Source organism: Schistocerca serialis, chromosome 2 (assembly GCF_023864345.2).
Source record: "Schistocerca serialis cubense isolate TAMUIC-IGC-003099 chromosome 2, iqSchSeri2.2, whole genome shotgun sequence".
Taxonomy (NCBI): Eukaryota; Metazoa; Arthropoda; class Insecta; order Orthoptera; family Acrididae; genus Schistocerca; species Schistocerca serialis.
In genome coordinates, this window is record NC_064639.1 from 316,237,070 (window position 1) to 316,261,473 (window position 24,404).

The window sequence follows — 24,404 nt, forward strand, 5'->3', positions numbered from 1 at the left end:
CATTAAAAAACTTAAGAAGGCTGTTAGTTTAGTGTCTTCAAGGCATAATGCTGTTTCATTGAGCATCGCAACAATCAAGCCTGAGATAGTAGTGTACTATGATACTACCTATGAAGAAATTGATGCACTGGATGTGAAGTGCACTGTTTAGTCTACCCAGCAGGTGTTCCAGAAGATGGCCCTGCACTATTTTATAGCATCATGAATATTTGTGTGGTATATACATTAGTGATATATTCATCACTGACAGATAATTTAATAATCACATTTTTGCTTCAAGTTTCTGAAATGGCAGTTGATGAGATCATATCTGAAGAGACAGCTATCAACCCACACTTTCAGCATGAAGTAGGACTACAATTACCAGAATTCTGAAATGTGGATCTAGTAAACCTAGAGTTGCTCTAGGAAAATAAGTAAGATGTGACATGTGTCCCAGATCAAAGATGAGAAAATGAAAGGTTGCTGTATTAGTTATAGCACACACAGTGACTAAGAAGTGTGAAATTGATGCACTGGATGTGAAGTGCACTGTTTAGTGTTCAAAGCTATGTAGACTTGTTTAATTCCTGGTTTAAGTAATTCACATTATTTCATTGCTGTGTTTCCTGCTGCCATCCATTAATACCAGAATGTCAACAACTACTTTGTTACTTTAAAATCTTCAACATGTTCACTGTGGCTGACACAAAGGTCAATAAGAGCTACTAGCCACGAGGTTTTAAGTGTCAGCTGCAGTGAATGTGCAAAACAAGAAAATTTTTGCAATATAATTTAAAGTCCTATTCAGCTTCCTTTTTCAGGCATGTTTATTTTTAAATACTAAAACTGATGAGAGTTTCATTACAAGAGCCCTAATTTTGAAATCTAGATGACATCATCCCAGCACTGCAACAAAATATGCACCATACACAACAGGTTCAATGCAATCTCTCCTCTCCACAAATTTGCACCTCAGATGTGTTATATGTCATATATATGTTATACATCATATAATACTACAGTTAATTTTCTATATATCTGAGCAAAACGAGTTATTGTGTGTCCATGTTTATCTCATCTAGGCATTGCATCTTTCCCTTAACTTCAGTGTGCTTTACAATAAAATTTGTTTGAAAAGTTATCTGTGTAAATTACCTATTCTACACCTACAGCTAATGCTTGTGTAACCCAGTGTGCCATTCAGGTGGGTTTACTGGTGTGTCAATATAATTGTCAGGTTTGGTTTGAAATGGTTTCTTGAAATATATTCCCACATAAATTTTTAAGTATCTATTCTCGGTTGCAAAATATATTACACACTGTCAGTGCCATTTCAATGCAAAGATTTAAATCATGCTGGGGAATATGCCAATAACACAGTTCCAGCATACTTTAGAAATTTAATTTTAGTTGCTTCAACCAATGACAATTACGGACCAAGTCTTGCACTGCCCTGTTTTGTGTATTAACCCGTTGGCTGGCATGAAGGTGCCGGTGGTCACAGCAGATTGCTCTGCTGGGGCCAGCAGTGATCTCATGGTAACAACCAGGTATCAGCAATTTTACACTTTAATCTTACCGAGGAAAAATATTTACTTATATATGATATCCCTTACTATTTCAAGATGATTTTTCTGTTTGCGGTATTTTTATTTAAATGTCTACAAAGTTATTCATGAATTCAGTTTTAGATACATATTTAACATAATATATTTAACTGTGTAAAGGATAATTCCTGAAACAGTAATTAGCATTCTAGCTGTATCTTTTTAGCCAAGGCTGTACAGATGCATATACTTCACACTAGTTCCTAAACGACTGCTTAACACATTGACTACCATGCTGCTGACAGCAGAGCAGCACACTTAATGCTGTATTCCAGACCTAATCATGTCGGGGCCAAGAAATGCAAAAGATAATCTCTCAGGGAGTACTATAATCTAAGAATGTAAACTTATAACTAAAAAGGCCATTTCCAATTATGTCTACCAAGCAAATTATGCTTTGAGTCAGTGATTTCTTTTGCCATAACTGACTAGTGAACATGCATGCCAGAGGATGGTGAATATTTATACTTTGCCTGTGAGAAGCAGCTATGCACATAGTCCAATTTATGTTGAAATTATCACCTGGGTATTTTAATTAAATTTGCTCTACTATAAGCAACATGATAAAGGAATCAAAAGAAAGACACACACACAGAATTAATTTCTTTATTAATAATGCTCGGATTTCCACATCACCGTAGAGGTACCAAGCTGGATGCGTTACTCGTTTTTTTACATGGCGAGTTTCCCCAGTAGGCCTATAAACCATGAAACAGACAAAAAAGCTACTTCTCGTTGTCTTCTCTTCCTTGGACTTTCACTTCAGAAACTCTGAAACATCAATTACAAAAACACATTACACCACTCACACATTACACCACTCACAAATCTGGATTCAGTCACTGCAATTCATATCTATTTTACTGTCAAAAATACTGACTATGATCAATGATTAATTGTGAACATTCAAAAGTTTTCAAATGTGCAGGTTACTGTTAGAATACAGTTACTACACAATTTTTGATTAGGAAAAAGTTACGATGATTGCAACTTAAATACCGAAGCCATTTGTTATGAGAATACGCCGTCACCACAAATAATCCACATAGATGCATTGAAAGAAACTTTACTGAGTAACATAATGCATCAGAATACTATCTGCACAAAGAATGAAATTTCTGTAGATTTACCATACATTTTACTTTTCTTGCGCATGATAAGATTACTAATGGAAGTTACTAGGGCAGTTCAATAAGTAATGCAACACATTTTTTTTCTGAAACAGTGGTTGTTTTATTCAGCATTGAAATACACCAGGTTATTCCCCAATCTTTTAGCTACACAACACTATTTTTCAACGTAATCTCCATTCAATGCTACGGCCTTACGCCACCTTGAAATGAGGGCCTGTATGCCTGCACGGTACCATTCCACTGGTCGATGTCGGAGCCAACGTCGTACTGCATCAATAACTTCTTCATCATCCGCGTAGTGCCTCCCACGGATTGCGTCCTTCATTGGGCCAAACATATGGAAATCCGACGGTGCGAGATCGGGGCTGTAGGGTGCATGAGGAAGAACAGTCCACTGAAGTTTTGTGAGCTCCTCGCGGGTGCGAAGACTTGTGTGAGGTCTTGCGTTGTCATGAAGAAGGAGAAGTTCGTTCAGATTTTTGTGCCTACGAACACGCTGAAGTCGTTTCTTCAATTTCTGAAGAGTAGCACAATACACTTCAGAGTTGATCGTTTGACCATGGGGAAGGACATCGAACAGAATAACCCCTTCAGCGTCCCAGAAGACTGTAACAATGACTTTACCGGCTGAGGGTATGGCTTTAAACTTTTTCTTGGTAGGGGAGTGGGTGTGGCGCCACTCCATTGATTGCCGTTTTGTTTCAGGTTCGAAGTGATGAACCCATGTTTCATCGCCTGTAACAATCTTTGACAAGAAATTGTCACCCTCAGCCACATGACGAGCAAGCAATTCCGCACAGATGGTTCTCCTTTGCTCTTTATGGTGTTCGGTTAGACAACGAGGGACCCAGCGGGAACAAACCTTCGAATATCCCAACTGGTGAACAATTGTGACAGCACTACCAACGGAGATGTCAAGTTGAGCACTGAGTTGTTTGATGGTGATCCGTCGATCATCTCGAACGAGTGTGTTCGCACGCTCCGCCATTGCAGGAGTCACAGCTGTGCACGGCCGGCCCGCACGCGGGAGATCAGACAGTCTTGCTTGACCTTGCGGCGATGATGACACACGCTTTGCCCAACGACTCACCATGCTTTTGTCCACTGCCAGATCACCGTAGACATTCTGCAAGCGCCTATGAATATCTGAGATGCCCTGGTTTTCCGCCAAAAGAAACTCGATCACTACCCGTTGTTTGCAACGCACATCCATTACAGACGCCATTTTAACAGCTCCATACAGCGCTGCCACCTGTCGGAAGTCAATGAAACTATACGAGACGAAGCGGGAATGTTTGAAAATATTCCACAAGAAATTTCCGGTTTTTTCAACCAAAATTGGCCGAGAAAAAAAATGTGTTGCATTACTTATTGAACTGCCCTCGTACTTACCGTCCATTGTCTGGAATACAAACTATCCTTTATCCTCTGCAAACATGTGCTTTTGCAGCAAGTATTATCTATTTTTTTCCGTGATTGAAAAGCTTTAACGCACACAAATCCCGCCATCATACACAAATCCACAAGGCATCAGCATGCCATGTTCAAAGAACATCCGCGTTTCGAAAACTACCAGCAATATTGGCTGGCATGAGAGACGACGTCATGCCATGATATGACGTCATGATTCCTCAGGGCCCGCGAGAAGCTTCTCAAATAAACTGACAAACTCGCTAATTCTCTATGTCCGGCTATCTGCACAATCTGGCAACAGAAGCGTCTCGCGGGCCCCGAGGAATCATGACTTCATATCATGGCATGACGTCGTCTCTCATGCTAGCCAATTTCGCTGGTAGTTTGTGTATGATGGCGGGATTTGTGTGCGTTAAAGCTTTTCAATCACGAAAAAAATTGATAATACTCGCTGCAAAAGTACATGTTCTCAGAGAAGAAAGGATAGTTTATATTCCAGACAATGGACGGTAAGTAACTTCCATTAGTAATCTTATCATGCGCAAGTAAAATGTATGGTAAATCTACAGAAATTTCATTCTTTGTGCAGATAGTATTCTGATGCATTATGTTGCCCAGTAAAGTTTCTTTCAATGCATCTATGTGGATTATTTGTGGTAACGGCGTATTCTCATAACAAATGGTTTCGGTATTTTTTCCTGATCAAAAATTGTGTAGTAACTGTATTCTAACTTCAGTAACCTGCACGTTTGAAAACTTTTGAATGTTCACAATTAATCATTGATCATAGTCAGTATTTTTGACAGTAAAATAGATATGAATTGTAGTGACTGAATCCAGATTTGTGAGTGGTGTAATGTGTTTTTGTAATGGATGTTTCAGAGTTTCTGAAGTGAAAGTCCAAGGAAGAGAAGACAACGAGAAGTAGCTTTTTTGTCTGTTTCATGGTTTATAGGCCTACTGGGGAAACTCACCATGTAAAAAAAACGAGTAACGCATCCAGCTTGGTACCTCTATGGTGATGTGGAAATCCGAGCATTGTTAATAAAGAAATTAATTCTGTGTGTGTCTTTCTTTTGATTCCTTTATCATGTTGCTTATAGTAGAGCAAATTTAATTAAAATACCCAGGTGATAATTTCAACATAAATTAAACTATGTGCATAGCTGCTTCTCACAGGCAAAGTATAAATATTCACCATCCTCTGGCATGCATGTTCACTAGTCAGTTATGGCAAAAGAAATCACTGACTCAAAGCATAATTTGCTTGGTAGGCATAACTGGAAATGGCCTTTGTAGTTATAATTTTACATTATTAGATTATAGTACTCCCTGAGAGATTATCTTCTGCATTTCTTGGCCCTGACATGATTAGTAATGGATGTTTCACCACCAGGTCTGGCATACAGCATTAAGTGTGCTGCTCTGCTGTCAGCAGCATGGTAGTCAATGTGTTAAGTAGTCATTTAAGAACTAGTGTGAAGTATATGCATCTGTACAGTCTTGGCTAAAAAGATACAGCTAGATTGCTAATTACTGTTTCAGGCATTATCCCTTACACAGTTAACTATCTTATGTTAAATATGTATCTAAAACTAAATTCATGAATAACTTTATAGTCATTTAATCATTTGGTTTTGTAAGATATTTAAATAAAAATACCGCAAATCGAAAAATCGTCTGGAAATGGTAAGGGATATCAAATATAAGTAAATGTTTTTCCTCACTAAGATTAAAGTGTAAAATTGCTGATACCTGGTTGTTACCATGAGATCACTGCTGGCCCCAGCAGAGCAATCTGCTGTGACCACCAGCACCATCATGCCAGCCAACAGGTTAATACACAAAACAGGGCAGTGCAAGACTTGGTCCGTAATTGTCATTGGTTGAAGCAACTAAAATTAAATTTCTGAGGTATGCTGGAACTGTGTTATTGGTATATTCCCCAGCATGATTTAAAATTTTTGCATTGAAATGGCACTGACAGTGTGTAATATATTTTGCAACTGAGAATAGATACTTAAAAATTTTTGTGGGAATATATTTCAAGAAACCCTTTCAAACCAAACCTGACAATTATATTGACACACAAGTAAATCCACCTGAACGGCACACTGGGCTACACAAGCATTAGCTGTAGGTGTAGAATAGGTAATTTACACAGAAAACTTTTCATACAAATTTTATTGTCAAGCACACTAAAGTTAAGGGAAAGATGCAATGCCTAGATGAGATAAACATTGACACACAATAACTCATTTTGCTCAGATATATGAAAAATTAACTGTAGTATTATATGACGTATAACATATATATGACATATAACACATCTGAGGTGCAAATTTGTGGAGAGGAGAGATTGCATTGAACCTGTTGTGTATGGTGCACATTTTGTTGCAGTTCTGGGATGATGTCATCCAGATTTCAAAATTAGGGGTCTTGTAATGAAACTGTCATCAGTTTTAATATTTAAAAATAAACAAGCCTGAAAAAGGAAGCTGAATAGAACTTTAAATTAAATTGCAAAAATTTTCTTGTTTTGCACATTCACTGCAGCTAACACTTAAAAGCTCATGGCTAGTAGCTCTTATTGACCTTTGTGTCAGCCACAGTGAACATGTTGAAGGTTTTAAAGTAACAAAGTAGTTGTTGACATTCTGGCATTAATGGATGGCAGTGGGAAACACAGCAATGAAATAATGTGAATTACTTAAACCAGGAATTAAACAAGTCTACATAGCTTTGAACACAGTCAAAAAATGGTTGGTTCAAATGGCTCTGGGCACTATGGGATTTAACTTCTGAGGTCATCAGTCCCCTAGAACTTAGAACTACGTAAACCTAACTAACCTAAGGACATCACACACATACATGCCCAAGGCGGGATTCGAACCTGCGACCGTAGTGGTAGCGCGGTTCCAGACTGTAGCGCCTAGAACTGCTCGGCCACCCCGGCCGGCGAATGCAGTCATTTCACGTTTCTTATTCACTGCATATTTGTGTGCTATATCTAATACTGTAACCTTTTATTTTCTCATCTTTGATCTGGAACACGTGTCACATCTTACTTGTTTTCCTAGAGCAGCTCTAGGTTTACAAGATCCACATTTCAGAATTCTGGTTATTGCTAGTCCTACCTCATGCTGAAAGTGTGGGTTGATAGCTGTCTCTTCAGATATGATCTCATCAACTGCCATTTCAGAAACTTGAAGCAAAAATGTGATTATTCAATTTTCTGTCAGTGATGAATATATCACTAATGTATAGGTATGTTCATGATGGTATAGAACAGTGCAGGGCCATCCTCTGGAACATCTGCTGGGTAGACTAAACTGTGCACTTCACATCCAGTGCATCAATTTCTTCATAGATCCAACATTACTGATAGGTAATACAGGGTACCCAGGACTTTGTACTGGGATAATTTCTTTTGTTGATTTGTGTAAATGACAAAATACTGCTCCTCAAATTCAAGGATCGTTCTGTATGCTGATGCTACACCGATTGCATGCAAGTGTAAAGATCATGAGCAACTACAAAAACTATGAAACTGTATTACAAATGAAATAATTCAGTATTTCTATGAAATCGCCAGCACAAGATAGCAGCAGTAACAGATTTTCACCCCACAAGAGAGATTTTGAAATTCAGTTGTGCACTGGAACTGATATTGTCATCAAAAGAAAACTACTGCTTGGTTACAGTTTAACTTTCTATATTTAACATGTTATAACATGGAAACTAATTACCGTACAAGAACATAATTTGGTAGCATTAATGACAAGGACATGGGGAAGAGAAATAATGCAGAATCAATTCAATTGAAACACTTTTAATGGGCTGCTACAGTACACCATACCATTACATACCAGTACCATTACTGGTGACGGTGATGGAGGCTGTTATGAAAAGCTAGCGATATCATTCAAATCTGATATGGCAAGTTAACAGAACTTTTGATCCATGTGAGTAAAATTATTGCGTAAAATGGATAGTGCAGCTTCTTACAGAAGTCTCTTCAGGGCCTTCGGAGTCTTTCATTTACATGTCAACATATTTACTCCCTAATAGTATTTGTTGTTCATAAATAGGGGTAATTTTACTCTGTTCAGTGAAATGAACTGGCAAAATACTGGAAGGAAAAACAATGTCCATGTAGACTATACATCCCTGCCTACGATTCAGAATGGAATTTCAAATTCTGATCAAAAGTCTTTAACAGGTTGCTGCTAGACATCAGGCAGAAAACTGAAAATCCTAAGATATTAAAAAAATACAGAGTAAAATAATTATTTTATTAGCCTCTCCTCAAGGATGCATATGCTAGTTAACACTAAGGTTCAAATTAACAGTGTTTTAATGTTACCATTATATGTCGGGCTGTCAGTACTCATTGTAAAATTCTGAAATGCTTTGTACGAAGTATGAGAGAAAAACAGCACTTGAATAAAAAACCATTTCTAGCTTTCAGGGTCATTACTTCCTTCCTCTGGGAAGATGAATATGTTTTGTGACTGGAAATGAGGGGAAGATCACTTAGACCACCCGTATAGAACACTTACGTGACACATTCATGAGTACTGCTCCAAAAATTTGAGATCCAGGTCAGATTTAAGCAACACATTGAAGCAACTCAGAGGCTGGATGCTAGATAGGTTACCAGTAGTTTCAAACTGTGTGTGAGTGTTATTTTGTATAACACTATTGAGAAAATTTAGAAGGCATGAGAAATCAGGGCTCGGATGATAGACAGCCTTTCTTCCCTCTCTCTATTTGCGAGTGGAACGGGATAGAAAATGATTTGTAGTGGTACAAGTTACTCTCCACCAGGTACCATTTGGTTGCTTGTGTAGTATATATATACACAAAAATACAGAAGAAACTTGTGACTGCCTACTACATTAAGAAGTAATAGTTGAACTAACCTAAAGCTTCGTGATTTACTTAAAATGTTTTGTCCCACTGACACACACTGACAATCAGTGACTTGCATCTATAGCAGTCTTACAATTTGGAGATGTCAGTATTGCTTTGATCTATTAATATTCCCTCATTGAGCTCTTTTTATCTTAAGATCACATAAACTGGATTTTTGAGAAACTACGAGGGCAGTTCAATAAGTAATGCAACACATTTTTTTTTCTGAAACAGAGGTTGTTTTATTCAGCATTGAAATACACCAGGTTATTCCCCAATCTTTTAGCTACACAACACTATTTTTCAACGTAATCTCCATTCAATGCTACGGCCTTACGCCACCTTGAAATGAGGGCCTGTATGCCTGCACGGTACCATTCCACTGGTCGATGTCGGAGCCAACGTCGTACTGCATCAATAACTTCTTCATCATCCGCGTAGTGCCTCCCACGGATTGCGTCCTTCATTGGGCCAAACATATGGAAATCCGACGGTGCAAGATCGGGGCTGTAGGGTGCATAAGGAAGAACAGTCCACTGAAGTTTTGTGAGCTCCTCTCGGGTGCGAAGACTTGTGTGAGGTCTTGCGTTGTCATGAAGAAGGAGAAGTTCGTTCAGATTTTTGTGCCTACGAACACGCTGAAGTCGTTTCTTCAATTTCTGAAGAGTAGCACAATACACTTCAGAGTTGATCGTTTGACCATGGGGAAGGACATCGCACAGAATAACCCCTTCAGCGTCCCAGAAGTCTGTAACCATGACTTTACCGGCTGAGGGTATGGCTTTAAACTTTTTCTTGGTAGGGGAGTGGGTGTGGCGCCACTCCATTGATTGCCGTTTTGTTTCAGGTTCGAAGTGATGAACCCATGTTTCATCGCCTGTAACAATCTTTGACAAGAAATTGTCACCCTCAGCCACATGACGAGCAAGCAACTCCGCACAGATGGTTCTCCTTTGCTCTTTATGGTGTTCGGTTAGACAACGAGGGACCCAGCGGGAACAAACCTATGAATATCCCAACTGGTGGACAACTTTGACAGCACTACCAACAGAGATGTCAAGTTGAGCACTGAGTTGTTTGATGGTGATCCGTCGATCATCTCGAACGAGTGTGTTCGCACGCTCCGCCATTGCAGGAGTCACAGCTGTGCACGGCCGGCCCGCACGCGGGAGATCAGACAGTCTTGCTTGACCTTGCAGCGATGATGACACACGCTTTGCCCAACGACTCACCGTGATTTTGTCCACTGCCAGATCACCGTAGACATTCTGCAAGCGCCTATGAATATCTGAGATGCCCTGGTTTTCCGCCTAAAGAAACTCGATCACTGCCCGCTGTTTGCAATGCACATCCGTTACAGACGCCATTTTAACAGCTCTGTACAGCGCTGCCACCTGTCAGAAGTTAATGAAACTATACGAGACGAAGCGGGAATGTTTGAAAATATTCCACAAGAAATTTCAGGTTTTTTCAACCAAAATTGGCCGAGAAAAAAAAATATGTTGCATTACTTATTGAACTGCCCTCGTACATACAGGAAGATGTGATTGGCATATAGCTGTTTGTTTACAGGAAAACAACGATCAAAATTTAAGCATATCGGTAACACACACATGGCAAGAGCACATATCTGGGCTAGAGCACTATACTGGATTTCGCCCCTTCCCCCCCTTTTCCCTAGAAACCTTGACTGGAGTAATAACTTTATTTGTAGCATAGTCTGAGGTCTACATTAGGTTGAAAAGCGATAATTTCGTTGGCAGTTGTGGAACACAGCGAATGAGAAATAAAGGTTGTGGTAACAGACAGACGTGTGTCTTTGCCTAATATTTGTATGCGGCATATTTAAATGCACTTTCCCACATTTAACGTATTTCTCATAATAAAAAAAATAAATCTACTAGGTCATCCCCAAAAAACTTATATTAGAAAATGAACAAGCACCCGACGCGTTTTGATGCATATTACGTACAGATATCATACACAAACTGGAAAAATGCAATGGGCGTTCCATTAAGCATCCTTTACCATATTTGATTCGTTTTTCTGCATTTGCTACTGCTGGTATGGGTTCAAAGACAAATTCGTGCTCAAACGTCTCAGTGGTAGTTAGCCTACATTAGTATGCTGCAGTTAATGCGTTAAAAACATTTAGACACATTGTCCGCAAATTCCTAATATGTGTTATGCTATAAATCATTCTGCCTTTCGACCAATAATTTTTAATCAGTTGGCTTCAATCAATTACGTATGACTCTAATATGTAACTTTGACTACGCTGCGGATTTATCATGTCACCATAATCCAGATTCCTCGCATTTTAACCTTCTTTCTACATTTTATTCTGTAAACGGAAGCTTCATTCAAACAATCTGGATAGCTTTCACATTCCAAAACAACAGCTGGGTCTAGTGCAGCAGGGGATACAACCCGTCGGGGCGTCGGCTTTGAACAATGACGTCACAAGTCGCCAGAGACCATATATTACAAAGATGAAAGAGCTGAGAGAATGTTGAGAAACAAAGGAATGCGAGAGAGATAAACACTGATCTTGTCAAAAGCCGAGAAGTGATTCTTCATAGTGTTGTAGCTCCCTTCAGTAGCTAATAAGTGTTTTTTGGCTTTTTAAAAAAAAAATCTCACGAGATAGAATAAACTGATCCTACTTTATTAAGCAATATCTTGTCAAAAGCCGAGAAGCGATTCTTCGTAGTGTTGTAGCTGCCTTCAGTAGCTGATAAGTGTTTTTTGGCTTTTTAAAAAAAAAATCTCACGAGATAGAATAAACTGATCCTACTTTATTAAGCAATCAGTAAAAAAAACGAAATTGAAACATAACAGCAAAAGCTGTTATGTTTTAGTTTAGTTTTTTTTATTGATTTCTTAATAAAGTAGGATCAGTTTATTCTATCTCGTGAGATTTTTTTTTTAAAAAGCCAAAAAACACAATCCACATTACCTCAATATCATTACAAAAAATATTAAGTACCAGCCGAATAAAAAACAAACAATTAAGTTAATTAAATCACACGTTTAATGATGTACCGAATATCAAGCGATCTCTTTTAGATTAACATTCAATTATTTTAATGATAGTGCTTATTAGAACACAGAACTGCTATATTATCTATGCCTCGAAGTGAAGACATTACGATCTATGACTAAGGAATGACGTCATTGTTCAAAGCCGACGGGTTGTATCACCACCACTAGGTGGTGGTGGTTGTATCCCATGTTGTATCCCCTGCTACACTAGACTCAGCAGGTCTGTATAAACGCTGTAGCCAACATGTGACATCACTTACGTCAACAGAGTTGTTTACAGGTCTAGTCACCAGGCAGCGCTGTCACCCTTTCAGCCTTTCTGATGACGTCATGAAGCGATTCCTTGGGGCCCGTGAGACGCAAGTCTCGCGACCCGCTGGTCGCAATGCTGACTGGCTGGCAGTTAAATTCATGACGTCATATACAGTAGCCAATCAGAAGCATAGGTGACATCTGAGCGAATGCAACAACTTTGCTACACACATTCTCCATTCTCGTTAGTTGATGTGAGCGAATATCCTTGCACCGTGTGAGAGTGAGTTATTTCGTTGGAATGGCTGATTCTGTTGCTTGTTATGTATGTGATCGAGAATATTCAGCAAGGAAGCATTTGAATGTTCATTTGAGAAATGTGCATAAAATTCAGCCAGGTGAAGAAGGTACAATAAAGTGCTCAAAAAGTGACTGCAGCTTTAAATGCAATTTTTTGGCTAAGTTGCGCCTACATGTGGAGCAGGAGCACATGGTTGAGATGGTAAAAGAAATTAGTGAATTTCAAATGAAGGACAGTAAGTAAAGTGTACACTGCCTACTTAAATTAATATCGTCCATTATTACATACTTGTCTGACCCGTGGCCATTAGATCTTGTTTTTGTTGGTCAATAGAACATGTGCCTATTTGAAAGCCTGAAAAGACACATTTCACATTAACTGTGAACTTACTGTCTGCTACATTAAGTATAAGTTAAATAGTTGCAAATTTAAATGATTAAAATCACACCAGTAACTCGTGAGGGTATCTAACAGTGCAGGTTTTTTTTACTCCTGCTGTGTACTTTGCACTTGTTGAATCTGAATGCAATTGTCTTTCATCGATGCTTTTGTTTTAGACTTTATGAAGTGGAAGTCTGAGGAGGAGAGAAAAACAAAAAGTAGTTTTGTCTCTAGTTATGGCACTAAGCGTTTAAAGGATGGCACTGCAAAAATCACCTTTGTATGCCGCAGAAGTGGCACATTTTCTTCGAAGTCAGGTGGCAAAAGGTTGTGTTAAGTCCCTGGGCACTTGCAAGATGGGAAACCATTGCGTTGCTGCCATAGAGCTTCACGAAGAAGAAAGTGGAATCTGTAGTGTCATTTACTACAGAACACATTTCGGCCATGACCAGAACATTGCTTTTCTGCATCTCAGTGGTTCGGATAGAAAAGCCATCGCTGGTGAGTATTACCTTAATTGTAGAATTTTGCTGGCCTTTCAGTGATCCCAAGTAAATATGGTGTTGAAAGTTTCAGAATCCATTGTCAGGCTTGCTTTTAGTTATATGTAGTTGACTTTTATTATTTTTGCAGTGAAGGAGCATTGTTTTTTACTGCTGAGAAATTAATATTGTTATGGATATGTGATCTGGAGTAAAAGGTGTGAATATATCGATTGGCAGTTCATATGAATACAATTTGTGATGTTAGCATGAAAGCAGTTGTAAAAGACCAGATGTTGTGATCCATGTTGACCACAATAGTGGTGACTGTAATGCCATGTACTTAGGTGTGTGTGAGCAGGTGTAATGCATTACAGTAATGCAAGTGTGGAAATAAGTTCTGAAATACTCATGTGTTGCCCTGTGTTATTGCTTGTGTCATAGTAATCTATTTAAGAATAGATCATTAATGCATCTAATAGACTAAAGGCAGTACATTTATTGTTTCTTGTCCAGCATGTTAAACATGGTGGATCAGGGCATTTGCAACTACAATAATGGATTTGAGACTAGACAAAAACACCAGTTACAATTCTCTGACATGTACTTGTAGACCTTGTAACCATTTGAAAATAGCCTTGGTAGGTGAAACTGGGAAATATCACATTGCAACAGGTGCTTTAATCAGGCCTGTTTATTCTCCCATCCCCAGTGTGTTAATAGTATCTTCAGTACTGTTGGAAGGGTACACTGAATATACTGTTAAGCCATTTGTTCAAATATCTAATTTATAAGTACTTAGCAACTGTTATATTGCATGAATTTATTTTATTGGGGGTGGTTAACTACAGTGTCGTTTCTGAATAGTGTTTTCATGTACATACTCAGAATTAGCCTCGTTGTAGTTGGAGTAATTTTAAAATGTTGCAGGTAAAATTGCTGAGGGGGTCACTTTCCAGAGAATTCTGGATGATGTGCGGGACTCAGTTCATTCCAGCGGAATGGAGAGGCTGCATCTCCTGACTCGGCATGACCTTCATAACATTAAGAGAGACTTCGCCATTGGTGATGATCAGCAGCATAACATTGATGAAGTCAGTGTTAGTATGTGGCTGGAGAAAATGAAAGACTGTGTTCTCCTCTATAAGAAAGAAGGCGAGGCCAGGGAAGATGTTGATAGGACTGACTCGGTGACAGTGTTAATGACTGACTACCAGAAGCAGTTATTACAGAGATTTGGACAAAATATTGTATGTGTGGACTCCACACATTGTACAAATGTTTACAAACTGTTGGTGACCACATTGTTAGTGGTAGATGATTTTGGTTCAGGTATGCCAGTAGCATTCTGTGTTTCAAATCTGGAGACTACTTCCATAATGACTCATTTCTTTATTGCTGTGAAAGAGCTGGCGTCTTAAAAACATCTGTATTCATGTCCGACGACACTAATACTTTCTGTGGTGCATGGTCACGAGTCATGGGACCTGCAGAAAATAATCTACTGTGTGCTTGGCACATAGACCGCAGCTGGCGGAATAATTTGAAGAAAGTCTATGGCAATGAAGAAAAGAAAGCACTTGTGTACAGAGCTCTTCATACATTGCTTGAAGAAGCGGATATAGACAATTTTAATGAGCTGCTGGAATCGTTCGTCGGGCAGCTTCAAGCAGATGAAGGTACAAGAGACTTTGGTGTATATTTCTCGTCAAATTACTTATTCCGGCCTCAGCAGTGGGCATACTGTGACCGTCGCAATCTGGGTATAAATACAAATATGCACCTTGAAGCAATGCATAGAGTTCTAAAATATTGTTATCTAGAGGGAAAAACAAACAATAGACTTGACAGACTACTTTTTGTGTTGATGAAATTGGTGCGTGACAAATAAATAACATTGAATGTAAATTGGAGTGCAAGTTGAAGTGCTCCAAGTGTAATATATGTATACATGCTTTCAGTTGTTCTTGGGCGGACAGTTTAATTCATTTGAACATATGCAAGCACATTCATGCAGTGTCAATGATGTATGCATTTCTTTCAAGTGCCACATTTACACCAAGTGAAGCAACGGTGACAGAAGAGGCTTCTGCCATTTTGTGTTCACTGCAAACAAATACTGATGATTACGAGAACACATCTCTGGCCCGAGAACTAGTGTCCACATACCAAATTTTGATTAACCATGTCGGTTCAGGTAAAGTTTCCACAGAAATCCTGAAGTCGCTGCAGAAGGATGCAGCTCATTCGCTGTCACTTTTTCAATCAGACTGCAGGGAAGTTCCACGACGCCCCAGCAACGAGAAGGTAAAAGTGCAACGAAGACCTGGTAAATGTAACAAACAGCCAAAGGGCAGTTTGAAGAAACCAACTCTTGCTGAAAAAGCAAATATTGTTTCGGCACTGAGGCAGCCTGAAAGTGAGATATTAAATGTTCATGTAGATTCTGACCATAATTAGTGTCGGTACTAAGTTTTAGATGTGTATGTGCTTCTGTACATTCCATGGTTTGTAGGCCTACTGGGGAAACTCGCCATGTAAAACAAAGAGTAACGCATTGTGCTTAGTACCCCTGTTGGTGATGTGGAAACCCAAGTGATATTAATAAAGAAAATAAAAACTTTTGCAGTGTTGTCTTTCAATTGATACGTTTATCCTTTTATTTGCATGTGCAATTAAAACCTTTATTTGAAATACTACTTGATTACATTAAAATGAATTGCTGTGTAACTAGTGGAGAAAATTGACGTCTGCAGAGCTTGTGTGACATGAATTTGAAGCCTCTTATCACGTGATGTACTGAAGTCTGTTGTAACAATACATTGCAAAATAAAATTGCTTGCATAAAAATTAAAAAGATATTTTTCACTTCTGAACCACATTTCAATTTGGTTCATTACTAAGAGTTCAACAGAATAAAATTCAGTGCACTTGAGCTAAGTATCTGATGCTCCCTTATATTTATTTAAAGGCTCTGAATGTAGCAACTTCCTGAAAAATTTTGTATGTGCATTCCTACAGTAATTGACCAGGGAAATTTGTGGTAAATTTTTAGAGTTTGTAGTCTCATGTGCTTTACATCTAGCAAATATATTTTTAAATTTATATACCTTTACTTGTCTTCAGTACCTTTCAGAATAGGAGTTTTTATGTAGATAGCAAAGAGGAAAACTTTAAACTATTTTGGAGTCATTCGCCCAATTTTTATTGGTACAGAAAATGCTGTAACTGGTTCTTTCTAGTCAGTACAGCAGTTGTTATAAGTTGGCCTTTAAGAGACTTTACAGTAATGTAGAGAAGAATTTCATCATTACTGCATAAAGGTAATCCTGTTTTCCTGGGTCTTAATTGTGCACTTTATTTCACTGAATATTCTTTACAAGTTGTCAGTGGCTTTTTTTTAATAGACAATAAATGTGTCTGAGCTGCAGTAACTGTACTTACAGTAAAGATGTTTCACCTGTTTTTTTCTTCACACTTCACTGATGAGAACACCTCATTCCTGTTTTTGCAGTTTTAGAACATTTTTCAGAGTGAAAGTGGAATTTGCATTTGCTGTGCTGGTCACTTTCTTCCTTTTTTTTAGCTACACATATTTCTCAACATATGTTTCAAATGTAAGAGTTTTACTTCAAAATGGACACTATGCTGCTAGGATATTGAGAGCAATAGAAGTAATAATTGATTCTGAGACACCAGAAATTGTGTGAAAGTGGACTGGAAGAAAATGTAATCAAGATGCACAACTTTCTTCTGTTTGTAAGGTATGTGACCATTCAGACTTTCCATGTAGTAATTCCATGGAAATGCTTTAATTGCTAAAAACTTATGGGTTTTGAGTCACCAGATAATTGTGGCAAATTTACACTAAAGACAACTTATGAAAGCTAATACATAATAATTATGAGGCAAAAGTAACATCAGGAATGAAAATACATATTGGGTACAAGTACCTACAATATGCTTAGGCAGGTTCATATGAGTTAGCAATACAAGAAAAACACACCGTCTTGTACGCAATAGCTGGTAGGCAACATTTGGAACAGAAGATATTATCTGGGAGCTGCATGTCAGACTGAAGACAGCGGACTTGACTGTATTGTTTTTAACTTGCACCAGATGGCATTGATGTCAAAGACTGAGACAAACCAAGACATAGCTTTTATAATACACAAAACAATGTAAATATTCCAGCAACATTTTTGGATACAAGAGACTTGCAATGTTTCAGTGGACAGGGACATAAGGGAGGCAGAGTTGCTATATATTTAAACAGAAAGGTAAAGGATACCACTTTGTGGACAGACAGAAACATACAGAAATTGTCTTGAAGCAGTGGCTATACAGAGGAAGGAAGAAGAGCTTAATACTAGGGCAGTACTGATCTCCAAGTTGTCAGGTAAGACATTTTCTCAAGTAACTGCATGTACTACTAGAAAAGGATACCAGAGAATTCCCTTAAATAATAGTAGTAGGTGATAGGATAGTATAAAAACACTAGAAGGCAGTTCTCATTCAAGAGACTTATATGATCTAATCAGATCTTCACAACCTACATTGACAGAAGGTGGCATGCTGCTGTTCCACCATTAGCAACACTGGTAAATCATGTCATCAGTCTATACAAAAAGTTCATGTATTAAATATTAATTTCAGACCATTGAAACTTATTGATAGAAATAATTGACAAATCAAAACACAATGCATTTACATTTATGGATGTAAGACAGTAAAAATAAATAAATATGTTACATTTAGCTCAGAAAAATGGAGTAATAATAATAAAATTTTATTGTCATTCAGCTTGTTAAAGCAATAGACAAAGTCAAGAAAATACATTTCCGTGTGTATTTTAGTTTGTGTGAAATGGACAGAAGTAGAAACCACATGTTATCAAGCAGTACTTTCCTCTTAAAAAATTCAACAACAGTGTAAAAAGGATCAATTACTAGTAGCTTATACAATTTGGCTTTAAAAACATTTACAGGTAAATCTTTAAAATCTTTGTTTAGTCTGTTAAATGTACTTAGTCCAAGGACTAGGTAGGAGTTCTGTGATTTACATAGTCTATGACATGGCATGTCTACACATGTTCTGTTTCTAGTATTACAGGTATGAATATCACTTCTCAATACAAATTTTGAAACATCGTTTCTAATGTACAACAGAACATTATAAATGAATAGTTTTACTACTGTTACACCATGCAATTTAACAAACATAGGTTTACAGTGTTCTGATTTACTGGAATCAGTAATTATTCTCAATACTTTCTTCTGCAAAAGCAAAATATCATGTATGTGACAATTACTACCCCACAATAAAATTCCACAGGATAAAATGCTTGGAAGAAAGTAAAATATACTGATCTTACATAGTTATCTGGAACATATCTTTTTAAATTCCTAATTAAATAAATAACTCTTGAAAGTCTACCTGATATATTTCAATTTATTATCAGTTGTAACACCTAAAATTTCAACAGTTTCTAGTTCATGGTGCTTACGGATCACCGAGCTAATGAGAAGTTCCTGGGTTTTACTTTTACCAAGAAACCATTTGCTCTGAACCGTAATGAAGATTAAGTAAGGGTATTTTTGGTCAATGTTTTCAGTATGGCTAGATCTGTGCTTTTATTTCGAAAAGTTGTATCATCAGCATACAGTATTGTGTGAGAGTTTGTGAATAAAGGTAGATCAAATATTCTGAGCTGTTGCTCATCAACACTGGTTAGCGTCCATGTTTCGCATCCATAGATTACAGCTGGCCTGATCATGACCTTATATAGTTGCAGTTTCAGCTGCCTATTTAATAATCTAGAGGCCAGCAACTTCTTAAAGATGGGAGCATCTATTACAACTTAGGATGTGCAGTGTTATTTCAGTTAACATGGAATTTATGCTGTTAATATTAGAGCCCAAATAGTCAAAGTTCTGCACATTTTCAAAATTGAAACCGTCTGCTAATAATCTATCCAAGTTATTATTTTCCTTCCTGGTGAAATTCATGTACTTAGTCTTTGTTTCATTTACAGAAAGGCCTCTAGGTCCTGTCGCTTCTTTCATCTCACATATTGTCCTCTCTAGTGATACCTTTCTTCTACTAATAATTGTTAGATCATTGGCATAAGCACATATCTGAGTCAACTTTGTGCCTATGTAACCAGATATCTGAAGCTTCCGCGTGGCTGCTTCAAGAGTCAGATTGAAAAGCATTGTAGAGAGTGCGTCCCCGTGTCTGATGCCTTTACTAATGCTAAACCAATTGGTCAGTTCTCCATCCACTCGCACTGCAGCCTTGGAACCAGCCAATATTGCATGAATAAGTGAGACATACTTCGATGGTATACCAAGTAGCAGCAAATCATTTAACATTTGTGCCCCATCTAGACTATCAAAGACCTGCTTGAAGTCTACACAGAGGTTATGAAGCTCAATGTTATACTCATATGCATTTTCATGTATTTACCTAAACACAAATATCTGGTCTGTTGTTGATCTATTAGGCTGAAATCCATACTGATACTTCCCCAAAATATCTTTTGAATATGGTGCTAACCTGTTGTAGATAATACTAGAGAAGATCTGATAGGTTACATTCAGCAAGGTAATTTGAACAGCAGGTCTTGTCTCCCTTTTTGTGTATTGGTTGGATTACACCCAAGGTCCATTCTTCTGGCATTCTTTTCTGATTCCGTTTCAACTAAATAAGTTTGTGGATTCGCTTATGAAGACCAGTTCCCCCATTTTTAGCAGTTCTGCAATTATTTCATTGGTTCCTGGTGCTTTATAATTTTTTAAACAATGCACTACCTTCCGTACTTCCTCTAATGTGGTTCCTCTCTTTCTGGATCTACGGTATAATAGAGTGGCTGCCCATTCCTCGTAGGATTGCCCTCCAAAATTCCCTTGTATTACTCTCTATCTATTCAAAACATCTTGTTTATCTGTCAGCAAATTTCCCTCTTTGTCCTTACAAGCTGTTATTTTTGGTCTATGTTCTCGAGTTCCTTTTTTGTAGTATTTTCTGCTTTCATTCCTTTTGTACTGCTTTTCCATCTCTTCTCTCTTCATGGCTTCCCTTTTCTCCTCCTGCATACCCTTGCTGCCTCTATTCTCTTTTCATTATATAATGCCTGATTTGATCTAGTATTCTGCTGAAAGCATTTCAGCCTTACTTCCATTTTCTGTTCCACTGCCTGTCTACATTCATCATACCAGTCTTCATTCCTAAGTCTCCTCACTTCTCCGAGTATTTCATCCGCTGTTGTCCTAATGACATCTTTAATAGAGCTCTATTCTTTGTCTATATCATCTCCACCATCTTTTGTTTGTAACTTCTGTCTCAATCTGTCTGGGTACTCCTGAACAGTAGACCTATCTTTCAGTTGTTCTATATTCCATTTCTTTACTCTGGTACTACTTCCTCTGGCAGCCATGCCAAGTTTCTGTCTCACTTTGGCTCTACATCTACTTGGCAACTCTGCCATTCATGCTTTAAGTGCCTGGCAGAGGGTTCATCGAACCATTTTCATACTACCATTCCACTCTCAAATTGCGTGTGGGAAAAAGGAACACCTAAATCTTTCCATTTGAGCTCTAATTTCTCTTATTTTATTATGATGATCATTTCTCCCTCCTTAGGTGAGTATTGCGTTCGGAAGAGAAAGTTGGTGATTGAAATTTTGTAAATAGATCTTGCCGCAAAGAAAACCGCCTTTGTTTCAGTGACAGCCACCCCAACTTGCGTATAATGTCAGTGACACTCTCACCCCTATTGTGCAATAACACGAAACGAGCTGCCCTTCTTTGCACTTTTTCGATGTCTTCCATCAATCCTACCCGGTAAACATCCCATACCATGCAGCAATATTCCAGCAGAGTACGGACAAGTGTAATGTAGGCTGTCTCTTTAGTGGGTTTTTTGCATCTTCTAAGTGTTCTGCCAACAAAGCACAGTCTTTGTTTTGCCTTCGCCACAATATTATCTACGTGGTATTTCCAATCTATGTTGCTTGTAATTGTAATTCCTAGGTATTTAGTCAAATTGACAGCCCTTAGATTTTTGTGATTTATCACACACCCAAAATTTATTGGATTTCTTTTAGTACCCATGTGGATGACCTCGCATTTTTCTTTGTTTAGTGCCAATTGCCACTTTTCGCACCATACAGAATTTTTGAATCATTTTGAAATTGGAATCGATCATCTGATGATTTTACTAGACAGTAAATTACAGTGTCATCTGCAAACAATGTAAGGGGCTGCTCTGATTACCACCTAGAACGTTTATGCAAGTCAGGAACAGCAGAGGGCCTATGACACTACCTTGCGAAACGCCAGATATCACTTCTGTTCTACTCAATGATTTACCATCTATCACTATGAACTGTGACCTTTCTGAGAGGAAATCACGAATCCAGTCACACAACTGAGACGATACTCCATATGCAAGCAATTTGATTAATAGTTACTTGGGAGGAACGGTATCAAAAGCCTTCCGGAAATCTAAGTAGGTTATCTCCTTGGAAAGTGCGCTCATTTTGCATATCACATGCTCACATATTTGATATAAATATATGGTCTATTTGGTTTGCTTCATTTGTTTCTGGTATTTTCCATGTCCCTTTGTAGATATTTTTCCTTGGAAAACAGGTACTTACTGCCTTCAACTTGTTTGCAGAAGCAAACTGGGCAACCCTCATACCATTATTATCACTTTCATCATGCAGACTTTCCTTACCAAACACACTTCCGAGTGCCTCTTCCTTTCCCAGTGTGGCGTTCATAGGTCACATCGACAATGAACAACTTCATCTTTGACCTTAGATCGCTCTTCCGAGCCGCGATATTAATTCATTCAGTCTGCATTTCTATCTCGTGTCATGTACATGTGTCCGACTACAGTAAATATATATACTTATGTGCAGACATTTGTGGAAAAGTTTGTTCAGTATACCTCTATACACATCCCATTCCCATACCAGTTTTCCATTATAGTCGCCAAAACTATTTTGGGATCATATCTGGGTATTCTGTCGCGCACTTCCTGTAGTTTATCATAGAAGATGTCTACAGTATCTTCATCTGATTCTTCTGTTGGTGCATATACATTAACAAAGGTCACACTGTGGAATATGCCTTTCATATCCAGAGTACATATCTTTCATTATATGGGGTAAAGGTGATAACTGATTTACGCATATCCTTGGAGACTATAAACTCAACTCCATACTCCCCTAGTCTTTCATCTTTTCCTCAAAAGTACATCAAGAATGTCTGCTTATAAATCTCTCCTCTTCCCTTTCACCTGATTTCATGCGGTGCAAAATCTCCCATTCCATACCTTAGCACCTCTTCTGCAACACTATTCATCACTCCTGTTTGCAACAGTGTGCGCACGTTCCATGATCCAAATATAAGCGTTCATAAATCCATATTCCCGTTTCCTAGCAGTTTGTCTACGAAGGGGCAGTGTGGCAATCCTTGTTGAATTATTTGCAATAATAGATTTTTTACAAGGCACACAAACCCTGTGCTCAACTCCCAACCTGGAGGACCAGGCTTTCATTTCGGGGTTAGCTGCCCTAGAGGGGTTGACAACCTATAGAGTCCCCCCTACCCTATGGTGTGGGACACACTTCGTCTAGCTCCTCAGTCGAGGCCACTCTGGCTTGGGTGACCCTGCCCGTAGCTACACTACCACCGGTACAGCTCTCAACCTCATCACAGCACACAAAGCCTCACACCCAGTGCTGTAGGTGCCTACGATAAGGTGGTGTCCCCTGAGAGGGTATCATTAATCATTAACAGAAACAATAAAGATCCGAGCACTGACACTTGTAGAATTCCTGATCTAATATAAACCAAATTTTACTTCTCTCTACCAATGCACACAACTTGTTGGCAGTTCTCTAGGAAAGATTTAAACATGATTATACTGTTGCCATCAAAACCATAATAGAGTACCTTATTCAACAAAGTATTATGCTCTACACCAGTGGTTCCTAACAGGGGATCTGCAGAACCCCCGGTGTCCGCGAGCTAGGCCAGAGGGGTCCGCAAGATGCTATTAAAATAAAAAATATATTTCATATGATAACTGATTTTTTGTTTTGGCCGCTTCCTGCATGAACAGAGCTTTAGCGAATGCTAACTTCTGCGTCTAGCATCTTCCTAGAGCCAACTGACACTAGCACACTTAGTGCACAACTAGAATTAACTAGAGGCAAATAGTTCTGTTGTATGCTGTTAAGACAGTGTGCGCTGCCTCTTTGCAGCTGACAACTGACAGTCACTTTACAGAGAAACTCGCATTTCAGATGACAATCAGCCATTGTTAATTTATTGCCAGAGCTTTCACAGACCACGTTGTTTACATATTCAATATTCTGTATTAAAACAGTAGTGTTTGTAGAGCATTGTTTTTCGTGGAAGCTACGGTTCGCGTAGTTAAAAACAGACCATTGGTTAAAAAGTTGTTCATTAAAACGAGAAAAGCCTACAGATGAAGAGCAAGATAATGCATCTGATGTTCCAGCAAGTAAGTGAGTGACTCTCGAACCGAAGTTGTCAGTGTCCATTGAACCTAAATTGTCGGCATCCCTTAAACCTAACCCTTCCAAGATCAGTGTTAAGCTTACTGGAAAAATTAGAAAATATAACTCTGATTACTGGGAAATCGGTTTTACTTTCACTTGACCTGAGCAACAGCCTAAACCTCAATGTGTAATTTGCTATGAGAGCCTTTCGAATGAATGTATGAAACCAGCAAATCTCTGGTGCCATCTTGAAACAAAGCACGCAGAGTACAAAAGTAAGTCATTAGATTTTTTCAAAAATAAATTAAGAGAGTTGAAAATATCTCATAAAACAATTACCAAACACTGTGG

At 38.4% G+C, this 24,404-nt stretch overlaps 2 protein-coding genes across 2 annotated transcripts; both read left to right on the forward strand.

Annotated features, from left to right (window-relative positions):
- Nucleotides 1–12,562: 12,562 nt before the first annotated feature.
- LOC126455943 (uncharacterized) lies at nucleotides 12,563–13,368 on the forward strand. The gene is made up of 2 exons (XM_050091701.1): nucleotides 12,563–12,885; nucleotides 13,208–13,368. Exons 1-2 carry the CDS (start codon nucleotides 12,651–12,653, stop codon nucleotides 13,366–13,368), a joined length of 396 nt encoding a protein of 131 aa, XP_049947658.1. The 5' UTR covers nucleotides 12,563–12,650.
- Nucleotides 13,369–13,387: 19 nt separating this feature from the next.
- On the forward strand, nucleotides 13,388–14,934 carry LOC126455944 (uncharacterized). Its single transcript, XM_050091702.1, has 2 exons — nucleotides 13,388–13,532; nucleotides 14,444–14,934. Exons 1-2 carry the CDS (start codon nucleotides 13,388–13,390, stop codon nucleotides 14,932–14,934), a joined length of 636 nt encoding a protein of 211 aa, XP_049947659.1.
- The last annotated feature ends 9,470 nt before the right edge of the window (nucleotides 14,935–24,404 follow it).

What these genes read in the sequence shown, in the direction of transcription:
- LOC126455943 (XM_050091701.1), top strand. Translation starts at nt 12,651, where the DNA reads ATGGCTGATTCTGTTGCTTGTTATGTATGTGATCGAGAATATTCAGCA. An exon ending in TGAATTTCAAATGAAGGACA is followed by an intron (nt 12,886 to 13,207) that starts GTAAGTAAAGTG and finishes CTTTTGTTTTAG; the next exon opens with ACTTTATGAAGTGGAAGTCT.
- LOC126455944 (XM_050091702.1), top strand. Translation starts at nt 13,388, where the DNA reads ATGGGAAACCATTGCGTTGCTGCCATAGAGCTTCACGAAGAAGAAAGT. An exon ending in GGATAGAAAAGCCATCGCTG is followed by an intron (nt 13,533 to 14,443) that starts GTGAGTATTACC and finishes AAAATGTTGCAG; the next exon opens with GTAAAATTGCTGAGGGGGTC.